This window comes from Rhinolophus sinicus, chromosome 2 (assembly GCF_057876585.1).
Source record: "Rhinolophus sinicus isolate RSI-liver-muscle chromosome 2, RSI-T2T, whole genome shotgun sequence".
In the NCBI taxonomy this organism is placed as follows: Eukaryota; Metazoa; Chordata; class Mammalia; order Chiroptera; family Rhinolophidae; genus Rhinolophus; species Rhinolophus sinicus.
In genome coordinates, this window is record NC_142502.1 from 119,082,933 (window position 1) to 119,107,524 (window position 24,592).

At 43.4% G+C, this 24,592-nt stretch overlaps 1 protein-coding gene across 1 annotated transcript in view; it reads right to left on the reverse strand.

Annotated features, from left to right (window-relative positions):
- The window catches only part of LOC109458224 (two pore channel protein 2-like), a 52,261-nt gene extending 47,056 nt beyond the window's left edge, over positions 1–5,205 (reverse strand). Inside the window, exon 1 of the mRNA XM_019751678.3 lies at positions 5,013–5,205. Coding sequence (XP_019607237.3) covers positions 5,013–5,075 — 63 coding nt within the window. The 5' untranslated portion in view covers positions 5,076–5,205. The remainder of the gene's footprint in view (positions 1–5,012) is intronic.
- Positions 5,206–24,592: the final 19,387 nt, after the last annotated feature.

Consider the following 24,592-nt stretch of genomic DNA (forward strand, 5'->3'; position numbering starts at 1 on the left):
TGGGAATATATCCAAAGGAAATGAAAACACTAATTCAAAAAGATATCTGCACCTCCATGTTCATTGCAGCATTATTTATAATAGTCAAGACATTGAAACACCCTAAGTGACCATCATTAAATGAATGGTTAAAGAAGTTGTAATATATAGCTACAATGGAATATTATTCACCCATAAAAAATGAGGAAATCCTATTTGCAACAATGTGGATGGACATTGAAAGCATTATACTAAATGAAATGAGTCGGACAGAGAAAGACAAATACCTTATGATCTCACTAATATGTGGAATCTAAAAAAACAGCAACCAAAAAAATGGATCAAAATTGTGGTTACCAAAGGCGGGGGTGGAGGTGGGAAAGGGGAATTGGAGAAAGGAGTTCAAAAGGTACAAAGAACCAAAAATAAAGTATCTTGGATGTAATGTACAACATGATGACTATAGCTAACACTGCTGTATGTTACACAGGAAAATTGTTAAGAGAGTAAATCCTAAGAGTTCTCACCAGAGGGAACTTTTTTTTTCTTTCTTTCCTTTCTATTGTATCTATATGAGAAGATGGATGTTAACTGAACCTACTGTGTAATCCTTTTGCAATGCATGTAAATGAAACCATCATGTTGTACAGCTCAAACTTTTACAGCGATATATGTGCAGAGGGTGCCAAAAAATGTATACACATTTTAAGAAAAGAAAAAACTATTAAAATTGCTGATGATAACCACTTTGAGCACCTCTTATAACTGCAGATGTCAAACGTGACTTGTATTCATCTTTTGTTATTGGTATATATTGAGTATTACAATTTTAATACAGTTTTTCCCTTTCTTAACACATTGCGTACGGCGGGGTTTAAATCCCTCGTGAAGATTCTTGTGATCCGTACGCAACGTGTTAAATGTGTAAACATTTTTTATATAAATTATTTAAATTATTTCTCAAAACTGGAAAAAAATAACTATTGAAACAGAAGAAAAGATGTACTTAAAACTTTTGTGTGTTCTGCTCCCACCCTTCCAACTTTGTGAGCCTTCATTCTGAGCGAGAGGACTCCTCTGGGGAGAGAGAGAGGGAAGAGCAGGAGGGAGGGAGGGGAAGATTGAGTCCAGAAGCTCTGGAAGGAGGGCAAGGCAGTGATTTCCCTATGTCCTCAGGAACAAACAATTGTAAACCTTTACGTCAGGCAACAAGGACCTTAACAAAACACGAAGTTGTTGATAGAAGTGCTCTGAAAAAAGCCAGTATGTCTTCTTTAGATATCTGAGAAAATGATAATAACTAACCATAACTTAAGATAAAAAGAAGTTACCATAAATCTTAAGTTAAATTCTGTTCAGGGTCAGTTTTTCCTTCTGTCAGTACAAACAGTGTACCTTATGTCTGTCTCTCTCTTCTCTTCCCTCCCTTCTTTCCTTCCAGAGGTTAGGGGTGCACTGATGCCCAGAACAGGGATAGAGCACTGCTTTCCCATGCAACACCCATCAAAAGTTTCAAGTAACTTCTCTCTACCTAGAATGCCCATAGAATCAAGTTTGAAATCCCTGGCTTGGCATTTAGGGGCTCCACAATCCCCCCTCTATCTCTCCAACCCTGTCTCCTGCTTCTCTGGCCCAAACTGGTAGACTCCACTGTCCCCACTAGCCCCAACTTCCATGCCATATGTATCTCTTGCTCACCTAAAACCAGGAGTATCCTTCCCACTTTCCTTCACTGTGGGCCCATCTTCGAATTTCACTTTCTCCATGATGACTGGCTTCCAATTCCACATGGAAAGACTGCTAGAGAAGCTGGGGTTGTGACATATGAAAGGTTGGACAATTAAGTTCACGAACTTCCTACCGTGTAAGTGCACGGTGGAAAGTTTGCGAACTTAATTGTCCAACTATCGTGTATTGTGGGCATTCCACACAAAGAAACAGCTGCTAAGAGTAAGCTGGGGCACAGTAGCCATGGCAAGAAAGGTGGGAGAACAGGTGGCAACTTGGTGTTGGTATAAACACTTCATGTCCCACTATGCAGAAAGACCAGCAACCCACAGACCAGGTGCAGCCACAACATATGTTTTGTTTGGCCAGAGAGTGCTTTATGGATGCAGACTACTAATTCAATCTAAAAAAAACAAAAGCAAAAAACTGGAGCTTGTACAAAAATGTGAGCTTCTGGTTTCTCCTTAAAAGGTCATAACATTTGGCAATATGTTATTGCTGCCTACCATGATATTCAGTCACCTAAACAAATACTTATTATTTTCCAAAATTTTGTGGGTCAGCCGGGCAGTCCTTGTTCTGAGCCACGTTAGGTGATCTCTCTGGTCATCTGGGGCTAGACGGTCTCAGAGAGCCACACTCACGTTCTTGGCCATGTGCCTCAGGCTAGCGTGGCTCTTTCCCACGCTGGTGGTCAAAGGGTTCCCAAGAGCATCAGGAAAATAGCACCAACACTCAAGTATTTTTCATACCTCTGCTTGTGTCACACCTGCTTTTGGCCAAAGCCAGTCTCATGATCAAGGGTCTCAAGGGCTGCAGAAATGTCACTACCTGACAGAAGGTGTTGCAGAGGCCACTATAAAGGGGGAATGTATCCAGGCCTGGGAAAAGTTTGGGGACGCTTTTGCTATTTACGACAGCCACGCAGTCACACCAACTGGAAATGGGTAGGTGTGGTCCTCTTTGGGCAGGTGACATGCCCTCCAGGAGGTCACCACAAGCTACTCTCCTCTCCCCAGCTAAATAATCCCTACCTAAGCCACTGGTTTGATGTTGCCCCCTGACCCCTGTGGGTACATCAGCTTGTGACCACCTGATTAAGTTAACACTCTCCCAAGCCCTCCTGGTTACTGCCATTTTCCTCCTAGAAAGAACCCCTCTGCAAATCGCTGTACGGGAACACCAGGGGACCGAGAGCCCAAAGACAGGGTAATCCAAGACCCGTACAAACATGTTTAAGGATAAGAACATTCAAAAAGAAGCACATAAAGTATCAAGAGGTGATCACATAGAGTCACAAAGAAATAGCAGAGGGGGGTTCTCAGCAGGGCTGCACTTTCCAATCACTAGGTAGTTCTAGTTACTTTTGCCCAGACCATACCCAGGGCAATTGAATTAGAATCCCCAGGGTCAAGTCTGAACCCAGATACAGTTCTGAAAGTTCCCCAGGTAATTCTAACCAGGAGTAAGGTTGGGAATCACTAGCATTGGTTATTTCTACTTCAAAGCTGAAAGTGTCGGTAAGTACCCCAGAGGGAGGGGCGTGCCATCTTAGTGCTGCCAAAGGAAACTCCAGGCAGGAATGGGCTCTAGAAAACTATTGAAAAGAAGAGAGTGGAAATGCAGTTCAGGTGACAAGGCAGTTTCTTGTTAAGTGACCCTAAACTAACTTTTCAACAGGTCAATAAGGTCACGGTAGCCACCAAGTGGGAGGTCACAGCCTGGGAAGGAAGATTTAAGCGCATCTCTGGCTGAATGACTCGATCATCACTGCAGTCTCAGAATACAGGGGGTTCTGGTGAGGATTCCCCCTGGGTACTCAGCTCTCACCTTTTCTGTCTGCTCCATTGGTGGGGGGGAGGGTTTCTTTGAAGTATACAGGGACATCAACATCTGAGTCCTGCAGGCAGCATTCAGCCAAAGGACTCACAGGCCCCAGTCAGGACTCTGGGCCATTGTCAGCCCTCCTTACATTTCTTGAGGCCTCAAACGATTAGTTCTTTACATTGTTCTCTTATTTAGAACAAGAAGCATTAAATCCACAGAGGGAAGAAATCGACAGTCTCAAACTAAAAAAATTTTTTCTTTGCACACAAGACTAGCCATCTCAGTGAGGCCCATCATTTTGTAGATTGAGGGGAGCAAGGCCTGACTTGGGTAAGAGCTGGGGACCAAGAATCCTTCTCCTTTCTCTTTGCCCGGCTCTCTTCTGCCTGTTCCCTTAAGGAAATTCTCCTTTTGGACATGGCCTAACCCTTTCGGAGACCAGCAGGCCAGAGAGGGAGGCCAATGCTCCCAGCAGGGCTTTTAACCACATGCACAAGGCTACCCTGTGGACCACCTTGAGCAGGCTGCAGGAGCCCACAGAGAAGAGGCAGGGACCACACTGCAGCAGAGGGGGGCTGAGGGAGTGCAGCTAAGAAGAGGAAGACAGGCTAAAACACTCTCAGCCCCCTCACACTTGCACAACAACCAAGGGGAAAGGGAGACACATGAATGGACCCAGACAGGTCTAGAGCCTGGCTGTCATTACACGTGCCAGGCACTGTACCCCAGACTGACCCACACAGTATTCCCAACTCCTCCAGGGCTGTGTGATTTATCACCCCTGCTTTTCAGAGGGGAAACCAGAGTCTCCAGGAGATGACAGTCCCAGCATCTTGTAAAATCCCAGCTAAGATTTCCTGTATCAGAGCTGAGGTTCCCACCACTGGCACCCAGCCTCCCTCTCCACTGTGTGTTCTTGTCCAGCAAAAGGAAGAATGAAGAAGCACCGCTTTGAAGGTCCAAGTCTTCCAACTAAGTTCAAGCTGTTGGAGGTAAAACGGAGCCCAGCCAAGGAACTTGCAGCCCACTGCTTGGTCGGAGGGGATCAGAGCAGCAGGGGCTGCACTGGTGCTCCCAGCCCATATCCTGCAACCTTCCTCCCGCGCGGGCTTTTCCCTGCGCAGGGACCCTTGTTCGTTTTCCTGCCTTCACCGAGCGCACGCAGGGCGGTTGGCACAGCCCCTCAGGCGTGGGGCACCGGGGCTGGATTCCACCTCGGCCCTGCCTGTGGAAACGGCTGTGATGGGCCTCCGGGTGCGGGCTTGACAGCGCCCCTACCGTGTGCCCAGTCAGCCGTGCGCTTCGCGGGACAGCGGCCCCGAGGGCGCCGCGACCAGAGGGCTGAGGAGCACCGAGAAGGTGCCCGCGCGCTCCCTTCACACAGTCCGCCCCCACACGCAGCCGGCTCTGGCTTTGTGCGGTTGCTGTCACCGGGAACATCCGAGTGCCCTGCGAGCGCAGCGCGCGGCCCTCCTTACCTCCGGGGCCCGAGACAGATCCCTGGGCTGCAGGCGAGGACCAGGAAGGCGGGTCCCGGGCATCGCGGGGACAGATGTGAGCGGCCTGGCGCCCGGCGGACTCTACGCGATTAGCGCTCCACTAGGTCTTTCACGTGACTACACGGACCGCCCCAGGCAGCGGACTGGCTCCCTGCTCTGGCCCCCTCCCCACTAGCCAGGGGCGGGGCGCCTGAGGGTCTGAGGCAGGGTGGGACCTCGGGCTGGCGGCAGAGAAGAGGCCACCTGGCAAAGGGCACTGCCCTGTGCTCTGGGCCGGTGACCATACAGAGCTTTCTGTATCAGTAAAGCGGGATAAGTCCTGCCTCCCCGGGTTGTTTGGGGGAATTAAATGAGTTAATAAATATTAAGTGCCTGCCACTGGCGGGTGTCCAGTAAATGCTGGTTCCCTCCCCATCTTAGTGGAGCCCAGGGAGAGCTGGGAGTGGGATCAGAGTGGGGCTTCTTGGAGCAGAAAGGAGGAGAGACACTCTCCTTTCCCCTGGGGTGCCCCCATTTCCAGCCCAGCCAGGAACTCAGGGTCAATAGAGCTCCAGAATTTAGAAAAGAAAGCACAAATCTCAATTTTCATGAGACCTCATTTTTTAAAAATGTTGGCCACAAATTTAAAATAATAATAATAATAATAATAACAATAATAATAAATACTTGGCAGGCCACTTCTCAAATGGGCCCTGGCCACAGGGCTGGTGGTTCTGGGCTTCTGTACCAACCAACTTCACTGACACCTCCCAGAGGAAGAAGAGGCCTGGTGGGGCTGGGACTGGCCCTGGTCACCTGGCAGGAGGTCTGGTGTCCCTCTGGGTGGTTCATCAGGACTCTGTACTAGGTATTGATGGTTGCCACGGTCCAGGTCCAGGGCTGTGGCAGGCAGAATTATGACTCCCAAAAACAATTGCAGCTCCTAATCCCCTGGACTATAAATCTGTTACTTTACTCCTCAAAAGAGACTTTGCAGATGCACTTCAGGTGATTAATCAGTGGACCTTAAAACAGAGATTATCCTAGGTTATGGAGGTGGGTCCAGTGGGATCACACGAGTCCTTAAACGCAGAAGAAGGCAGAGCAAAGTCAGACAGAACAAGCAGAGAACCATATGATTTCACTGATATGTGGTATATAAATAAAAACCAACAAAATAACAAGACAAACAAATGAAGAAACAAAAACTCATAGACAATAGTTTAGTGGTTACCAGAGGGTAACGGGGGCGGGGCTAGTAGATGAGGGTAAGGGGGATCAAATACACGGTGATGGAAGGAGAACTGACTCTGGGTGGTGAACACACAATGTGACATATCAATGATGTATTACGGAATTGTACACCTGAAATCTATGTAACTTTACTCACAACTGTCACCCGAATAAACTTAAAAAAAAAAAAAGAAGAAGAAGAAGAGAAAGGCAGAAGGGGAGGCAAGAGATACCAGAAACCCAGGAAGGCCTCAGGGCCTGGCTGGGATTACCACCTCCAACATAGAAGGGGCTGTAAGGAATTTAGTTCTGCCAACAACCTGACTGAGCCTGGAAACAACTTCTTCCTCTGAACCTGAGAGAAACATGGCCCTGCCAATACCTTGATTTCACAGTGTGAGACTCTGAGCATTGGACTACCCATGCCTTGCTGGACTTCTGAACTACAGACTGTGAGATAATAAATGGATGTCGTTTTAAGCTCCCAAATTTTTGGCAATTTGTCACACACAAGAGAAAACGAATACAAGACATTGGCCTACACTCCAGTTCAGAGTCTAGCCATGATGCTGGCCTGCAGTGAGAATGGCCTGCAGGTGGCCCCGTTCCTCGGTGGGTATGCCAGGCACCCACCTCCTGTGATCGTTCCCACTCAATTCTGACATCATGCCCCCTGCAGCCTCTCCTCAGCTTCTCCCAAACCCTGGATCACTTCCTCTCTGTGGCCCTGTACTTTTCATGAAAACAGACACGTGGTGCCTCAGTTCTTTTATTTGCATGTGTTGTCCTACCCCAATAGGCCCCACGCACCGTTGGGGGAGAGGTAGAAAACTTTCATCTTTGAATCCCCAGCTCCTAGCACAGAGCAGGCATATGACAGGTAGATGATACGGCAAAGCAGAATTCATACCAGCTTGCAGTCAATGACCCATGTCTCAAGGGTGTCTGGAATAATTACTTCTTATAACGTTATCATAGGGATTACCATAAAACTCTGCATGCTCACGGGAAAAGACAATTATCCTATTTCTATTCTAGGTGGTGATTTGTGGAATGGTGGCTTTATGGTGGGACATTATTATTTTTGTTTTGTAAAATGTAAATGTGTTCATTGTAAAGAGTGAAACAGCTAACGAAAGATAACCACTGTTAGAGAGCTTCACGTCGCTCCTACCTGTACACACTTAAACACACATATATGCAGTTCTGTGCAAACAAGATACATCCTACCCTGCAGATACTGCTGGCCCCGACCTACTCTCCATACCCCTTCCTCCCAGGAACCCACACTCAGGCCTCCCCTCCATGTCTCACTAGAGGAGGCTCCTTTAGGCCAGTCTGCACAGGGCGTTTCCCTGGTAGCAGTCATGTCTAAGGGAAGTACATGACTTAAGTTAGCTCGGCCTGACTACAAAGATGCTATGCACTCAGAGGGAAAGGCTACTTTCTCTCTCTTCTCCCCCCTTCTCCTATAAATGTAAATTCACACACACACACACACACACACACACACACACACACACACACTCCTGACAGCCACTGGCGACATCTTGCAGCCACTCTCAGGTGAAGATGCTTCTGGGGATGGCAGAGCAGAGGGGTACAGGCAGCCAGGTCTCTGAGGACCTTGTGGAGAGCCTGCATTTTGTCCCCCTCCCTGGAAGCACCTGCCCTTTGCATTGAATGATGTGAGTTACCTTGTACAACCCAGGAGACCGAGGCAGATCTGTATGGCTGATAGGAAAAGATCTGCAAGAGATTAAGGGAGAGGGGTGGTACTCCGCACAGAGTTTGATGCCTTTTGTGTAAAATTTTAAAGGATTCAAACACCTGTGTTTTCTGATAAATGAATGAAACATTTTCCTGGCAGGGTCCATAAGTAACCTGTATTCGCTGCTTACCTTTGAGCACACAGCAGGGGACAGAAGCATGGAGAGAGGGATTCCCCCACCCCGCCCCCGATTTATACTTTTCTATGAAGTTTCATTGTTAACTATACTTCTATATTACTTTTATGTGCTTGCATATAGTAAAATCAAAAGGGATGTGCAGATGGAATTTAAATTGCAATCTTGTCTATTTTATGAAAAAATATTTTCCATGAAGGAAAAAGTAAAAACTGGCATTTATGCCTGGGCGTGCCTGTTCCTGGCAGGATCTCTGCCAGTGGGGAGCATGTGCCTCTGAGGGGAGAACAAATCTGATCTGGGAGCCAGTTACCAAAAAGCACAACCTATTACAACTCTTTGGGGTCCTGGATTAGTCTGCAATGGCTGCCATCACGAATCCCACAGACTGGGGGGCTTCAACACTGAAAGTCATTTCCTCACAGTGCTGGAGGCTGGAAGTGTGAGATCAGGGTGTCAGCAGTGTTGGTTTCTCCGAGGCCTCTCTCCTTGGCGTGTGGATGGCTGTCTTCTCCCTGTGCCCTCACATAGTTTTCCTTCTGTGCATGATTGTGTCCAAATTTCGACTTCTTATAAATACAACAGTTGGATTAGGGCCCAGGCTAATAACCTCACTTTAATTTAATTACCTTTATAAAGACCCTAACTCCAAATAGGGTCACGTTCTGAAGTGGGGCCAGGACTTTAATATACACGTTTGGAGAGAACACAATTCGGCCTATAACAGATACTGATTATTATCCCCACTTTAGAGCTAAGGAAACAGAGGCTCAGAGAGGACAACCAACCTGCCCAGGTCACACAACTTGAGAGTGATGGCGCTGGGATCACAAACCCAGACCTACTGGCCCCGAGGCTAGGAACTTCCACTCCACTCTGCTCTGTTTAGAAGTTGTTACTGGGTTACTTCAACTGAGAAAAATGAATAAAGTCCACATTTAGCCAGAGAATTCTGCCTAATTCTATTTGCTAATCACCTCGTACAATCCCCCAAGGAATTTTTTTTGTGGAAGTGTTTTTGAGACTGTGATGCAGCAATCAGGATGTATGGGCAGAAATGACAGTTGTGGTGACAGTAGAGGGCAGACCTTCCCAAACTCATTCCCGAGGCAGCTCATCCACAGCTCCGCTCAGTCTCGGACCCATCTCTTTCTCCTTCCCCTCACTCACTGCACTCCAGACTTACTGACTCCCATCGTGTTTCTCAAACATGCCACAGGACTTTTGCTCCAGCCTTTCCGTCAGACTGGTTCATTCCCAGCACCCACCTGCCCAACTCCCCACCCCTTCAAGTGCTTCTCAGATCCCACCTTCTCAGGGAGAGGGACATAAACCATCCTACTTAATTCTTCAATTTACTCCTGCCCTCCTCATCCCCTCTTCCCTGGTCTCTTAAAGTATTGCATTGTCCTTATCACCTTTACCATAGCACATAATTTTTAATCTCTTATGCTTATTATTTATTGTCTATCTATGCCTGACAGCATGTAATCTCCACAAGGGTAGAAATCTTTGTTTATTTTGTCCACAAATACTTCCCAAGCATATGAAACAGTGTCAGGAAAATAGAAGATTCTCAATGAAGTACTTGTTGAGTGAGCATTTCTGGAAGTGGGGGGAATGGTTTCCATCAATACATTTCAATTGACCACAGAAACAAGGATGTGAGAGGCGGTTTTGTGCTTCAGGTTCCCAGAGGACACAATTTTCTCAGGGCTCTCTACTTCCCTTCCTTCTGCCCCCTGGGAGGCCCAGAGCCTCACTGTGCATCTTACCTTTGCCCTGGTGGGGAGATTTTCACTTGTTTATTCTGCCCCAAGCAGAAGGGCTATTGCCATAAATCCAATCTGAGGTAGCTATGTATCCTTTAAAGCTACGTGGGATTCCAAAAATAAAATCTGAACTCTAAAATGTAGGTCTGTTATAAGTTGAAGACTCTAAAAAGAAAATGGAGGCCCAGTACTAAAACAACAGGTAAACTAAGGTATTACTGTACATCTTTTCACTTAATGAGCTGTTTATACTTCTACTTCACTTGAGTGACTTCTTCCTTTTGAAAAAACTAGTTCTGGGGCCGGCCTGGTGGCTCAGGCGGTTGGAGCTCTGTCCTCCTAACTCCGAAGGCTGCCGGTTCGATTCCCACACGTGTCAGTGGGTTCTCAACCACAAGGTTGCTAGTTCGATTCCTCGAGTCCCGCAAGGGGTGGTGGGCTGTGCCCCCTGCAACAGCAACTGGACCTGAAGCTAAGCTGCGCCCGCCACAACTAAGACTGAAAGGACAACAACTTGAAGCTGAACGGCACCTTCCACAACTAACATTGAAAGGACAACAACCTGACTTGGAAAAAAATCCTGGAAGTACACACGGTTCCTCAATAAAGTCCTGTTCCCCATCCCCAATTTAAAACAAAAGAAAAAAGAAAGAAAAAAACTAGTTCTTTCAAAATACTTTCGTTTCTTGTTATGACAGGTTAACGAAATTGCAAAGTCTGAGGAACAGTCCCCATAAGAACTTCCTTCACTTCTGACACCAATCGCAACTTTTTGGGGGAGAGGGGGTGGGGGGGTGCCAAAGCCACCTCAGGTTGATAACTTGCTCAGAGCACTCACAGAGCTCATTGAAAGCTGCTGTGCTCATGTTTTTCTACAGGTGAGCATAGAGATGAAAATCGGCCATGGGAAAAGATGCATAGGACCCAGTCCAAAAAGGGTCCAAGAGCAGAAATTCCAGCTGACTAATGGCTGTGAAGTCCTGGACAGCGGTACCTCCTCCTGGCCATGATGTATGACAATGAGCACAGATGACTGCCAACCAAGAAAGCTTATCTGAGGCTTTGGTTTCCACAGTTTTTATTGGGGCTCAATTACACAGTGCCTATATGGCTGGCCTTTTTTCTCCTGGAGCTCTGGCTAATACCTTTGGTCTCCAATTCCTCCGGAAGTCAGGCCTAACACTGTGTGGCCCAATGTCCCCAGGCAAACAAAGATACTCTTATCACCAAGATGTTCCAGGGGACTAGCAATCACCTCCCAGTGGCTGAGATCAAAGATTAAACCTTCTTCAGTAAGATCAATTCTTCACTACACACATGTACTTACATTTCTGTTCTTGTTGAAAATTCACTGCTCTTCATTTATACAGAATAGGATGCAAATGTCCCTTAAGAGGGGGCTGGTGGAATAAAGTGCAGTACCTTCACACAATAGGGTACGTTGAGCTATGAAAAGGGATATCTCTACATACTGTGATGTGATGGCCAGGATGAGTTCAGTGAAAAAAGCAAGGTGGAGGAATGTGGGTATGGCACACTGCCATGTGTCTAAGAAAGGAGTATGATTATATAAACACATTTGCTCACATCAAAACAAAGGAAGGATACACTAAAATCGTTTTTAAAAGGTTATCTTTTGGGGGCAGCCAGATGGGTCAGTTAGTTAGAGTGCGAGCTCTGAACAACAGGGTTGTTGGTTCAATTCCCACATGGGCCAGTGAGCTGCGCCCTCCACAACTAGACTTAAGGACAACGACGTGGAGCTGATGGGCCCTTGAGAAACACACTGTTCCCCAATATTCCCAAATAAAAAATTTTTAAAGGTTATTTTTGAAGGAGTAAGGGAATAGGAACACCCCCAACACTCAGATTGTAGTCTCTAAATAGCCTATTCTGCTATAAGGAATCAGAGGTCCTTGAAGAAATGGCCGATTCCACGCCAGGGGAAGGAAATATACGAATAATAAGCCTGGAATATCGTGTCATACCAGAAATCAAAGAGGCAATCTGAGACAGTCAGAAGCATGTCAAAAAGATTCAGAACCAACCTGATGAGTTTCCACTGACCAAAGACAGAATGTCTTCAGCACTAATAAGGAAGGCAATAGATTGAAACATATTCTGTATGCTAAAATTGGTGATTTTCTAATAACACTTTAAAAATACAGCTAGAGAATGTGAGGAAACCAACTCATTACTTGGAAAACTAGTAAACAGAGGGGAAGATTCAAGCACCCATTCCACTTTCTTAGTCAATCTGTACTCAGGATAACCAACAGTGGATGATGGGAAGTTTCTCTTTATCGAAGTATTCCAGCGGAGAAATGAAAAAAGAAATGTAGAATTAAACTTGCAATAACCACGTGCAATCCCTGAGAGTTAATGGATTTAGGCAATGATTATCCATGATTGCTAACATAAAAAAAAAAAAAGAAAAGAAAGAAAGAAAAACAGATGTCTTTACCTCGTAATAGAACACACCACTGCCTATAGCATACTGTTGCCTAAACTAGAACCTGAATATGATCAAGTCTCTGGAGCCAACTGTCAGTTTTGAAGCATATAGAGAACTAAGGAATGTTACATGGCACCAAAAGGATACAACTAATAAAATACACATTATGAAAAACTCTATAGGACAAATCACCTGATTTCTTTAATAAATAAATTGAAACAAAAATGAGATAATCAGAGAAATTTGAACTGACTGGATATTTGATAATATTAAGAAATTATTAGAATTATTAGAATTTTGATGTAAAAAAGGCATTGGGACTATTTTTTAAGAGTCTTTCCTTTAGAGATAGCTATCAAAATATTTATGGGTAAAGTAACAGGAGGTCTGGGATTTGTTAAAATAATGCTTGAGAGACAATGAGAGGAGAGTAGGCATACGGATGAAACAAAGTTGGCCGTGAACTGATAAATGTTGAAGCTGTGTGATGGGGACGTGAGAGTTTATTATACTATTCTTTCTATTTTTGTATATATTTAAAATCATCCAGAATTATTATCTTTTTAATTTACAGCTTTTTTTTTTTTTTTTTTTTTTACTTGACTCCTCACATTTAGGTGCATTAACGTTGAGAGCTACATTGAGATCTCCTCTGAGAAGTCCTCTTTCTGTTGCTTGGTATTTCTGTTAGCACACATCAGGTATCCAATACATACATGCTTCTGTCTCTAAAATATGATCAAGAAAGTCTGATCTGCATCACTAATCTTCTATCTATTTGAAGGCAAATGTGGACACAGTATCAAACTCCTTGGTTCACTCTGAGTCATCAACCTTGAAGCTTTAAGTTTGTGCAGAAATATTCTAGGGACTGGGGAAGACATTCTCAGGGCTGTGTTGACCTCTGCTGTTGGCTCTCAACAGTGGTGGTAGTCAGTCAGTTTTGGTAAGGGGAAGACCATGTTATGAATTCTAGCATAGCTTCCATCCATGCCTACATAGCCACTTTGTACATGGGCCTATTGAGCCAGCACCAGGGAGGTGGGAGAAGTCAATGTCTGACATTCACATGACAGGGTGACATGTTTATCTGGGTTGTTGAGAGCCTCCTGTACCACAGATCTCCTCTAGTGGACATTCCATGCAGATCTATCCACAAACAAGACCTCTGGCTTTTCCTTCTTTATTAACCAGTTTCAGAGAACTCCCCAAGTCCCAGGAGCTCAGGAGTGTGGACTGAGGCAGAGGTGGGAGGCAGAGGGAAGAGGTTCTATGGGAGTTCGAGCCATGAGTTCATGCAATCCACCTGTGCCTTTCAGGCATGTGTGGGTCCAGTCTCGCATTTAACATTGTTTATTTTCTAATGGAATGCACTATATGCTCCCAATTTTCAACCACCAGAAAATTTCCATGTCATAATAGTCAATTCAGGTTGCCTGGACATGCCATGCTCAGGTGTTCAGTCTCTACCAGGACCAAAAGCAACACAGAAACTGCTTTACAAATTGAGAATAGTTACAGAGAGGGGACAAGGGATGTCTTCCCTGTAATTCCCCATTTGGGACTCACCAGAGGCTCCATTCGTCATCTCTCTCAGTGGTATAGATACTTGCAGTGCAGTGGGTTGGCTTGGTGACAAACCTAAATGTTAGGGCATCTTGCCACAGAGACTGTCAGTCTCACAGGTTGCCTGGTTGGAGAGGCACACCCAAATACCTGAAGTCCAAAAAGATTTACCACTCAATGCAGTGCAAGGTGCAGCACTCACCTTTCACATTAGGAGGGATGCCCTGACGTGCCCCAGACAAGCGGACTCAGAAACTCACCATGTATCATGACACTGAACTTTCTCCGACATTATCTATCACCTCTGGCTTGTATGTCCTTGCATTGACAATTCTTGCTATCTTGTGAATGGATCAGCATATTGTTTAATAAGATAACAAGATTATCAAGGTGCCTCTGGACTATATCATGCCAAGAAAACTGGCAGAACCTTGAGGGGCAAGTCAATAAAGGTAGACTGTGCTGCCACATAAATGCACATTATTTTATTTTCCTTAGTGGTAGTGTCTTTAGTTGCGCTGCCATGGCTGCCTCGATGTCCTGAATCATTTTGACTTTGGGGAAGAGCCAGAAGTCACAAGGTGCCTGATATAGTGAACAAGGTAGATGAGGACACATTGTAATGTTTTTATTTGACAGAAATTGCCATATCAGAAACAATGTGTGCCATGGAGTATTGTCATGATGAAGGATGATTTATGGCACACTTGAAAACACACCTTCTCTCAACTGTCGCTCACACTTGACTGACTACACCGAACAAATTGAAACTTGTCACACTTTGTTATTAAGATTCGACATGCCACTTCCCATATTGAAGATCCCTGCCTTTCTGTTGGATGGCACTCGGCAGCAGCATTCACTGTATTTTGTGATCACAACAGAAAGGCTCCGTGTCACACATCGCTTCTGGTATGGCAATTTCTGTCAAATAAAAACATTACGGTGTGTCCTCATCCACCTTATACACCGGACCTGGCACCATGTGGCTGCTGGTTCTTCCCCAAAGTCAAAATGACCATAAAAGGTAAACATTTCGAATTGATTCAGGACATCAGTGCAAAGCAGCCATGACAGTGCAACTAAAGACACTCAGGAAAGAGGACTTCCAGAACTGCTACAGAAAGTGGCAAGAATGATGGGGTAAGTGTATTTGAAGCGAGAGGGAATATTTTCAGGAGGGTTAATAGCAATGTGTCATTTACTGCAATAAATTATTTTTTAATTTAAACATTCACTGTATTTTTTATCATACCTCATACATTGTTTTTATAAAACAAATAAATTTTCACAAGTGCCTTCATTTCTTCCCTTCAAACTCAAAAAAGAGCTATGTAAAAGATTTATAAAATTATACCTGTACACTGACAAACAAGTGGGGTTCTTTCTTCTAGTGGAAGCAGCAAGCTGAACACGGTGGGTAAAGGTTGTCTAGGAAGAAACAAACAAATAATCAATTGATCACCAATACAAGATGCCTCCATTTGTACACAAATTTTACACTCTCTCCAGGTCACACCAGCGACTAGACACATGCCATCTCAAAAAGCAACCCTCTAGACTGTTATATACTGTTTTTCACAGTATCTTCTACTTCATGCCTAGACACCTCTTCTCTTAGGCAGGGGAATCCTAAGCAAGCACACACAGAGGGAGATCGGTACAGCCCAGGGAGGGTCTACACACCGCCCTCGTCACATTACAGACCCAAAAGGGCAAAGGGCATAAGGCAGTCTGGGTTTGTTTGGTTGGTTCTGGTTTTTAACCTCGCTTACAGAGTAGTGGAGTAGCGAGGGTGTCTTTCGCAGCTAAAACAGAAATTTTGTCTCCTATGCCGATTTACAAAGAAATGCACTTGAAAAAGAAAAGAAAACCTTCAAGTCAATAAAAAGGCTGTCTTTTTTCAAAGTGAGTGATAGAAAAAAAGTGGAAAACACCAAGCCTTCTATCTAAACACAGAAATGGAGTAAAATCTATGCGCCATTTTCTACCATCGTCATGTCTACTACTTGCACCACAATGAGATGGGTCCTGTGTGTCCCTCCCTTTCAGGGAGCTCACAATTGACTGGAAGACAGAGAAACACACCACCAATGAGCACCTACTGTTTCCTGCACGCCTAAGATGTGCTAAGCCCTGTGTCAAAGATGATATACATCAGCTCACTGAACCCTGCATAAATCCTAAGAGGGAAATGATAGTATTTCTGTAACAAATAAAAAAAAAAACAAAATTAAAGCTAAGAAAGCTCTAATGATTTGCCCAAAGAAGCACAATGAAAAAATAGCAGAGCTAAGAATCCAGCCTTGTTATTTTTAAGTAAAAGCTTGTTAGACTTTCCTATGTGAGGGGAAAAAAAATCTCTAGATGATTCATACCAAGTGAGGAGTAGAACTCACATGTGTACAACACTGAGATGAGAGAAACTGGCATAGATCTGTGCTGTTACCATGGAAATCATCATCATCCCAAACTCTTAGGCAAACAATTTTACTTCAGAACAAACTCAAATAAGCCAAAATAATAATATTCTAAACTGAGTGGACTGAATACCTGGGTGGACATGGAGGCACCTCATGTGAAGAGCTGTTGTTCAAACAATAATCCATATTTGGTGGGCCAAACATCTGTAACTTGTCAGGAAAAAGGGGGGAAAAGAAGTAAAGGAAACTAATTTTTATAACATGTTTTAGGAAACATTATAGAGCATTAGATTTTCTTCCAATTTAATGAGCTTTAGAAAACAATGTCACATTTACTATAATTTTTTTTTGAAAAGTAATTCTAACAAAAAAGTCTAAGACAAAATAAAATCTAAGAGTTCAATATGAAATTCCAGGGGCTAATATCAGCACTAAAGAGACAATGTGACAAAATTTTAACATTAGCACTAGGCATGAAAAAGATGATGAGAAACAGGAAAAAGGCTAATATTGTCATGTGCTTTACTATAACCAAAATGAGTTCTTCTTGGCCAGCCCGGTGGCTCAGGTGGTTAGAGCTCCATGCTCCTAACTCTGAAGACTGCTGGTTCGATTCCCACATGGGCCAGTGGGCTCTCAACCACAAGGTTGCCAGTTCAATTCCTCGACTCCTGCAAGGGATGGTGGGCAGCGCCCCCTGCAACTAAAATTGAACATGGCACCTTGAGCTGAGCTGCCACTGAGCTCCCGGATGGCTCAGTTGGTTGGAGCATGTCCTCGGTTCGCCTCCTGCAAGGGATGGTGGGCTGTGCCCCCTGCAACTAGAAAACGGCAACTGGACCTGGAGCTGAGCTGCGCCCTCCACAACTAAGACTGAAAGGACAACAACTTGAAGCTGAACAGAACCCTCCACAACTAAGATTGAAAGGACAACAACTTGACTTGGAAAAAAGTCCTGAAGTACACACTGTTTCCCAATAAAGTCCTGTTCCCCTTCCCCAATAAAATCTTAAAAAAAAAAAAAAAAAAAAAGTGAGTTCTTCTTTACTACTTAAAGTGAAAATAAATAAATAAATAAACCTCTAACAAAATACTTCATAATTCACTGCATTAAATTGTTTTTAGGCAAAGTATGGAAAAATGGTAAGCCACTGAAGCTGCTAAATTTTAGTTATTTTGAGTAAAAATCACATCTTTGGTTACTATAAGACGTAAGAGTAGTTACACTTCTAAAACCAATTCATTCAACAATATTCTCCAAACAAACACAAACCTATGGAAACACTCAAGTTTACCTGAAAAGGTAAAGAAGTTATGCAGTTCTTTCCTTCTATGTTGTGCTTGTTAATACAGGAGCTCTGCAATATAGGTGTAATATCTGCATTTTCCTGCCTCATCACTACCTGAAAGAAAGGGGAAAACAAGGTATATGCTTTTGTTTCAAATAAATCCCAACAATCACGAATTGCAACAACAGAACAAATTCTTTAATGGACAATATAAAAATGATTAAGCTAAACCACTATATTACTGCCAATTTGTTTTGAATGAAAAACATCAGTGAGATGCACATTTGGAATCATAAGATGCAATACAATTTCAAAAAAAAACTTATGATAGGCTTTTTCAGACTGGTCCTGTGATGTAATAAAGTCGCAGCACATGCCTAAAATTAAACCAAATGTTCTCCTCAGAAAGTTATATCTACATAATAACCTACTAAAGGCAGCTAAGTAATAATTACAACATTACATAACTGTCTCTCCTCCTCAGCTCAAAACATACACCACAGAAACAATAAAGAGTAAGATGAAATGAAACTGGACTAATTAATGAGAAATATTATAAGGAAAGAAAAACCACGTTTGCAAGTAAACTTTACAAAAAGAGAAGGGAAGACAAAAAGAAAAAAATCTACAAGGGAGAAGCTTTGCAGGAAACTTGAACACAAACTGTGGCTCAACCTGGATTGAAACCTGTATCCTATACAAAGAGAAAGATTATCAGAAGAGCGGAAAATTGCCAAGCTAGTTTACAATCTCCACTGACCCAATGATCTCATCATTCCTAGACCTTCTTAGACTCGCTTTAGAAAACTCTTTAGAAAAATATTAATGACATTTCCCTTTCTTAAAAACCCATCTTAAAAAAATAAACTAGGAAAAGCCATTCAACTTTCACTGGCATGCTTGACAATCACTTACTGAAATTATTTAATGACATTTTAGAGGTTTTTAAAATTGTGGGATAATATACATAATACAAAATGTACCACTTTAGCCATTTTTAGTGTATGGATTCGGTGGCATTAATTACACTCACAACGTTGTGCAACCTCAACATTATCCATTTCCAGAACTTTTCCATTATCCCAAACAGCAACTGCCCATTCAACAAAACTCCACATTTCTCCCTCCGCCAGCCTCCATTCTCTTTTCTGTCTCTGTGAATTTGCCTACACAAAGGAAGAGGAATCACAGAGTGCGTGTCCTGTTCTATCTGCCTTATGTCACTCAGCATCACATCCTCAGGGTCCGACCGCGTTGGAGCGTCCGTCAGAATTTCCTTCCTTTTAAAGGCTGAAAGATAGTCCTTTGCAGGCGTGTCCCGCATATTGTTTATCCGTTCATCTGTGCACAGACACCTGGGTTGTCTCCACCTTGTGGCTACTGTGAATAATGCTGCTGTGAACACTGCTGTACGACTGTTTGAGTCCCCGCTTTCAATGCTTTTGTGTGTGTACCTGCTCGGGGAAGGGCTGATCACATGGTGATCCTGCTTTAACTTTTTCAGGAACCGCCAAACTCCTTCCCACAGTGGACTTTTTACTTTGCCACCAGCACTGCACAGGGTTCCAACTTTTCACCTTCCTCACCAACACGTGTGATTTTCCTCAGTTGTTTAATACCAGGTGTCCCAGTGGGTGTGAAGTGGTGTCTCACCGTGTTTGGATTTGCATCTGCCTAATGAGTAATGATGCTGAGCATCTCTTAGGAGCTCACTGGCCATCTGCACATCTGCTTTAGAGAAATGTCCACTCAAGTCCTCTGCCTGCTTCTTAATTGGGTTGTGTTTGGTTGTTGTTGAGTGGTAGGAGTTTTTAATGGCGTTTTAGCAAATGAAAAACCTGCATCAGAGCTTCACTCTGATCTGAAATGTCCAGAGTCTAAGCTATCACCATCTCAGCTTCCTTTTATGAAGTCCCATCCTCCATCTCTGAAACCACGTAGCATTTGCACACACCCCTGTACCCCATGACTCAGAGATCATTAGCTCCATGCACATGTCCCTCAGCTCTGTCTCTCACCTCTGTCTTCTCTTTATTCCGGGCGTCGATCTCTTTCACCCGAACTGTCACAAAACAGTATCCCAGACAGGAGTCTCTCTACTCCACAGCCAATGCTACCTATTGCCGCCAAAGTAATATCTTCTCAGAACACACAACTGAAGATGCACTTTCCATTTGAAAGTCCTTGCTAGGCTTCTTCCGTGTACAGCTCACAATCCGAGTTCCCAGGTGCACACAAGCCTCTTCACTTTGGTCCCACCCAGCATCTGCGAGCTCTTCTCCACACCCACACCCTGTGTGCAGCCATTTGGAAGTTAGATTGAGCCATGCTTTTCCATAATTCTTTTTGCTGTGATTCCCTCTGCCTAGAAGGCCCTCTTTACCAGCTTCCAATTCAAACAGCATCTTCTTTGAGACGTTCTCTCTTAGAGCTCCGCCCCCTGGCTCTCAGCACACTGTGGACACACAGCTATGACACGGCACTTCCATTTATCTGAATACAATTTCAGTGTATTTGTCTATTTGCTCACCTTTCTACTCCATGAGGTCTTCCATGGCATAAACTGTAGATTCATCTTTGTCGCCCCAGCACCCAGCACGCTGTCTGAGACAGTGACACTAAACACTTGCAGAATAAATGAAGGCACAAACTAAATCTCGGTCACATATACCTTGTATTATTTCTAACCAAAATGTAAAATTATTTTTCTCTGTACTAGTAGGAAGTCTACATAATAATGTTTTCCAGAGCAAAAGAACTGAATTTACAAAGCTTACAATCCCACTTCCAAGGGATCTTAAGATAAAAGAGACAACAGAAAGGAGACAATACACATCACTGCATCTCCAGGGAACCTAGTAAACAGGCAGTTGTACCTGGGAGAAATGAAGACGGAAACACAGGAACAAACGACTCTTTGGACATCAGCAGGCCACTTTTCACGTCTACATAACCATATGCGTCCACGGTAGTAAATTACCATCAAAAACATCACTGGCTTCAATTCCCCTGGACAGAAATGATTTTACACGTGACCTCAAATTTTGCCATAATTCAGTTTATTCTTCCCAATATGTTGTTGCAAGAGTACGATGTTCATCAGGAAAGAGTTAATGGGGGGAATAAGCTAATAAGCAGTGTCCAGGTACCAAGATTTCACTGTTTACCAGTAAGGAACTTAATACTCGTCAAAAGGCCTTAAAACCTCTTGTCGTACCCTAAGAATTAATTCAACTACTATAAATGTATTCAGTTTCCCTCAACGTTTTATTCTAAAACTTTTCAGTAAGAAAAGTTGAAATAGTACAGTGAGCATCTGTCTCACCTCAATCTAACAATTATTAGCATTTTGCCATGTGTGCTTCTGTGTGTGCATTTGTATACATATGGTACTGGAGGATGACTACCTGAACCTTGCACACGTCATGACACTTCATCATGCATTTCCCCCAAATAAAGATCTTCTCCTGTATTATCACAAAGCCATTACCCAGCCTGAGAACAATATTTTCTAACATCACCTAATACCCATTTGCTCTTCAAATTTTCTCCCAAATCTCTTTTTTAGCCGATATTCTACAAGCCAGGATTCAATCAAAGTTCATTCAACAAGGTATAAAAAATTGTGCATTTGGTGATGTCCCTTTAATCTCTTTTAACCAACAACAGGCCCTAACTTGTTTTTCTCCATGATTGACTCCTTTAAGAGACCAGAATGTGGACTGTCCCATACTCTGGATTTCTCTAATTGTTTCCTCATGGTGTTTTTTTTGTCTTTAAGTTTTTTATTATAGAAAATTTCAAATATATACAAAGTAAACAGAGTAATCTAATGAATCCCCATCAACCAGCTTCAATAATGATCAACCTCGGCTTTTGTTGTTTCTTCTGTACCTCCAACCCTCGCCTTATCTCATGATGTTTTATAAATCAATCCTCCAGTACCCATGTTTCCTGTAACTGGAAGTTAGGTCTTCATACCAAAGTCAAACATTCGGGGGAAGAAAACTGAGTAGCTGCCATCATGTCTTCATGCTGCATTACGCCTGTAGGTACGCAGATTCCTCTGTCCCCCTCTTAGGGATGGTAACCCCACCACGTGGTGGAGGAGGAGACCCACACATAGCTCCACAGTAGATACACATTTCCTCCCTTTCCTCAACAAGCAACCCACAGGCGACACCTTGGGGCCATGCTAACAGCCTTCCACCCAGTGGCATTTGTACCCATTTCCAATCCTTGTCTCAATCAACGATGACATTGGTGGGTATAAAATGGTGATTTTTCTAATTCTACCATTCCTTCTATATTTATTAGCTGGCATTTTTTATAAATAAAGGTTTTCCTACATTCATTGTAGTTGAACAGCATGTCTTCCTTAAAAAGCAGGGCAAATGATTAATTCTTCCCTTTAAATTACCAATTTTTGGAATAGAGTTAGGTGTAATAGCCAACTTCAATAACAGCCAATTCATTTTTCTCCTTCCCCTCACTCTTTGTGTATTTCTATGAACCAAATTTTTCTTTCTTCAATACTTGGCAATCAATTATAATCATCATGTATTAATATACTCTTGTTCCTATAAGGTTTTATAAGTGTTTAATGACAAACACAAATTGAATTACTCAAGGAGAGTATTTAAAGATTATCATTAAATTGATAAGGAATAGTGTCAAAAGAGTGATGATATAAGAAATAAATGAAATTCTTATTTTCCTACTATTACCTTCACTACATGTTAAAATGGACACCCATCTCCAGGGGTCATTGTGCTCTGTTTTATCATTTCATTTCAATTTAAAAATGAAAGCTCTTTTTTTGTTTTTAGAAAACATTAAAAAGTCAATCAACTGCTAAAGTTCAAATTAACTCACCTATTCAACAAGTCAGCAGTAAATGCTTTGTAAGTTGGCAGTGCTTGGCTTGTGTTCCCTTTACTCCAGAGCGCCATATCCCCAGCCACACAGAGTTCCTCATCTTAATCCACTTCCCCAATTTCAATTATGCCTTTCCTTATCTGCCAGCTTGCCTTGAAAATTATTGTTTCCCCGAAAATAAGACCTAGCTGGACAATCAGCTCTAACGCATCTTTTGGAGAAAAAAATTAATATAAGACCCAGTCTTATATTATAGTATATAAGACCCAGTATTTTATATTATATTATATTATACCTGGTATTTATTATATTTTATATTATATTATATTATACCCGCTCTTACATTATATTATATTATAAAATACCCGGTCTTATATTATAGCAAAATAAGACTGGGTCTTATATTAATTTTTGCTCCAAAAGATGCATTAGAGTTGATTGTCTGGCTAGTCTTATTTTCGGGGAAATATGGTAACATAGGTAAGACATGTTTGGGCACTGTTTTTTATTTTTTTTTATTTTTCAATAGTATGGAGCAAGATTCATTAATTAAATCAAATGACCATCCAGATACAAGTCTCCCACTCTGTCTTGGCCTGTGGAGTAAGACTCTCAGCCCAACTCTTAGCAAGTGTGGTGCCACCAAAGGACAGAATGGAGTGTTTGGATGTGTGTGTTATCTATCTAATAGGATTTCATGAACAAGAACTGACTTGCAAAGTCTCTATAGTAAGTGTTTTATATTACAGTACTACATATGCTGCCAAAAGATAAACAAACAAAAATCATACCTTTCCTATATATCAAAAAATGAAACCCATGTGGTTAGGAAACTATAAAAACACAGTAAGTGAATGAGGCGTGATGGGGAGGTCCAGTGAGGCGCACATAGGAACACAGGGTAACCTATGCGAAATGACCCTGAGTTGCTGCCTCTTGCCCTGGACACTCCCTCTGCTTTAGGGCTGCTACACAGTGCAACTCAAAATATTAGAGCTTGGTTTCCCCAGTTCAGACATAGGAGAGACAGACAGACAGAGGCAGACTACACAGAGAGAAAATGAAACAGAGCTAGCCTGACAGGGAGGGAACTCAAGAATAAGAGGAAGACAGACGGGACAGAGTTTCTGCCATTCAACTTGGACCTGACAGCCCATCACCTTGGCTGGATGTGTTGTTCAGAAGCCAGAAACTAACCACTTAGCAAATACACAGGGATGTTCACACAGGGGCAGGGACCACTAGGAGCCACGGTGTAGGCTCCCAGCACATGGACTGACATCTCGAGGCGCTTGGTCTCATTCTCAGTTGAACAGGAGACCATTGGAAGCTTTGAGGCCCGAGGATGACAATATCTGAATTTCCTCTCATTTCAGCCCTTACAGGTGCAACCGCTGAAAAGGAGGCCGAGGTGGGCAGTGACTTCCCCAAAATCACACGGCTGGAACCCAAGCCTGTTTTTAGTGGGGATCCATGCTATGACCCACCCATCCTCGGAATTCTTCCAACTCAAACTTTATGCAGCAGAGGCATGGGATACTAGACCACGGGTGGTGTGGGTATTATCTCCTATACCTGATGATGTCACTAGGAAGTGATATCTGGCATCATCCCCACTGTGCAGATCTGGGCGCAGGGGAGGACCTGAGAGGCACCAAGCCTCTTAGGACACAGAACTGGGAAGAAAAGAGGTCTGAACACAGATCTCTCCTCAGAGCTGGGAAGCTGGTCCATTCCCAGGGAAATGTGGGGAGGGCTGTGTTGGATATCTGTGTACAGGGAGGAGATGACACGGGCGAGGAGGGTGAGCAGTCAACAGCCCAGAAGGGGCTTTGGGTGGCTTTGAATGGAGGAAGGGGCCCAGGAAATACAACCTTCAAGATGTGACCTCACTTTCTTGGTGATAGCCCAACAACTGACATTAGATCTCTGGTAACCAGTTACACACATTATAGAGACAGCCCCCTCTCCAGTTCACTTGGATGGAAACAGCCAAGAGAGCAGATTAGACTCTGTCACAATTTTTACCTGATACGCCTCAGGCTAGTTGGAAGAAG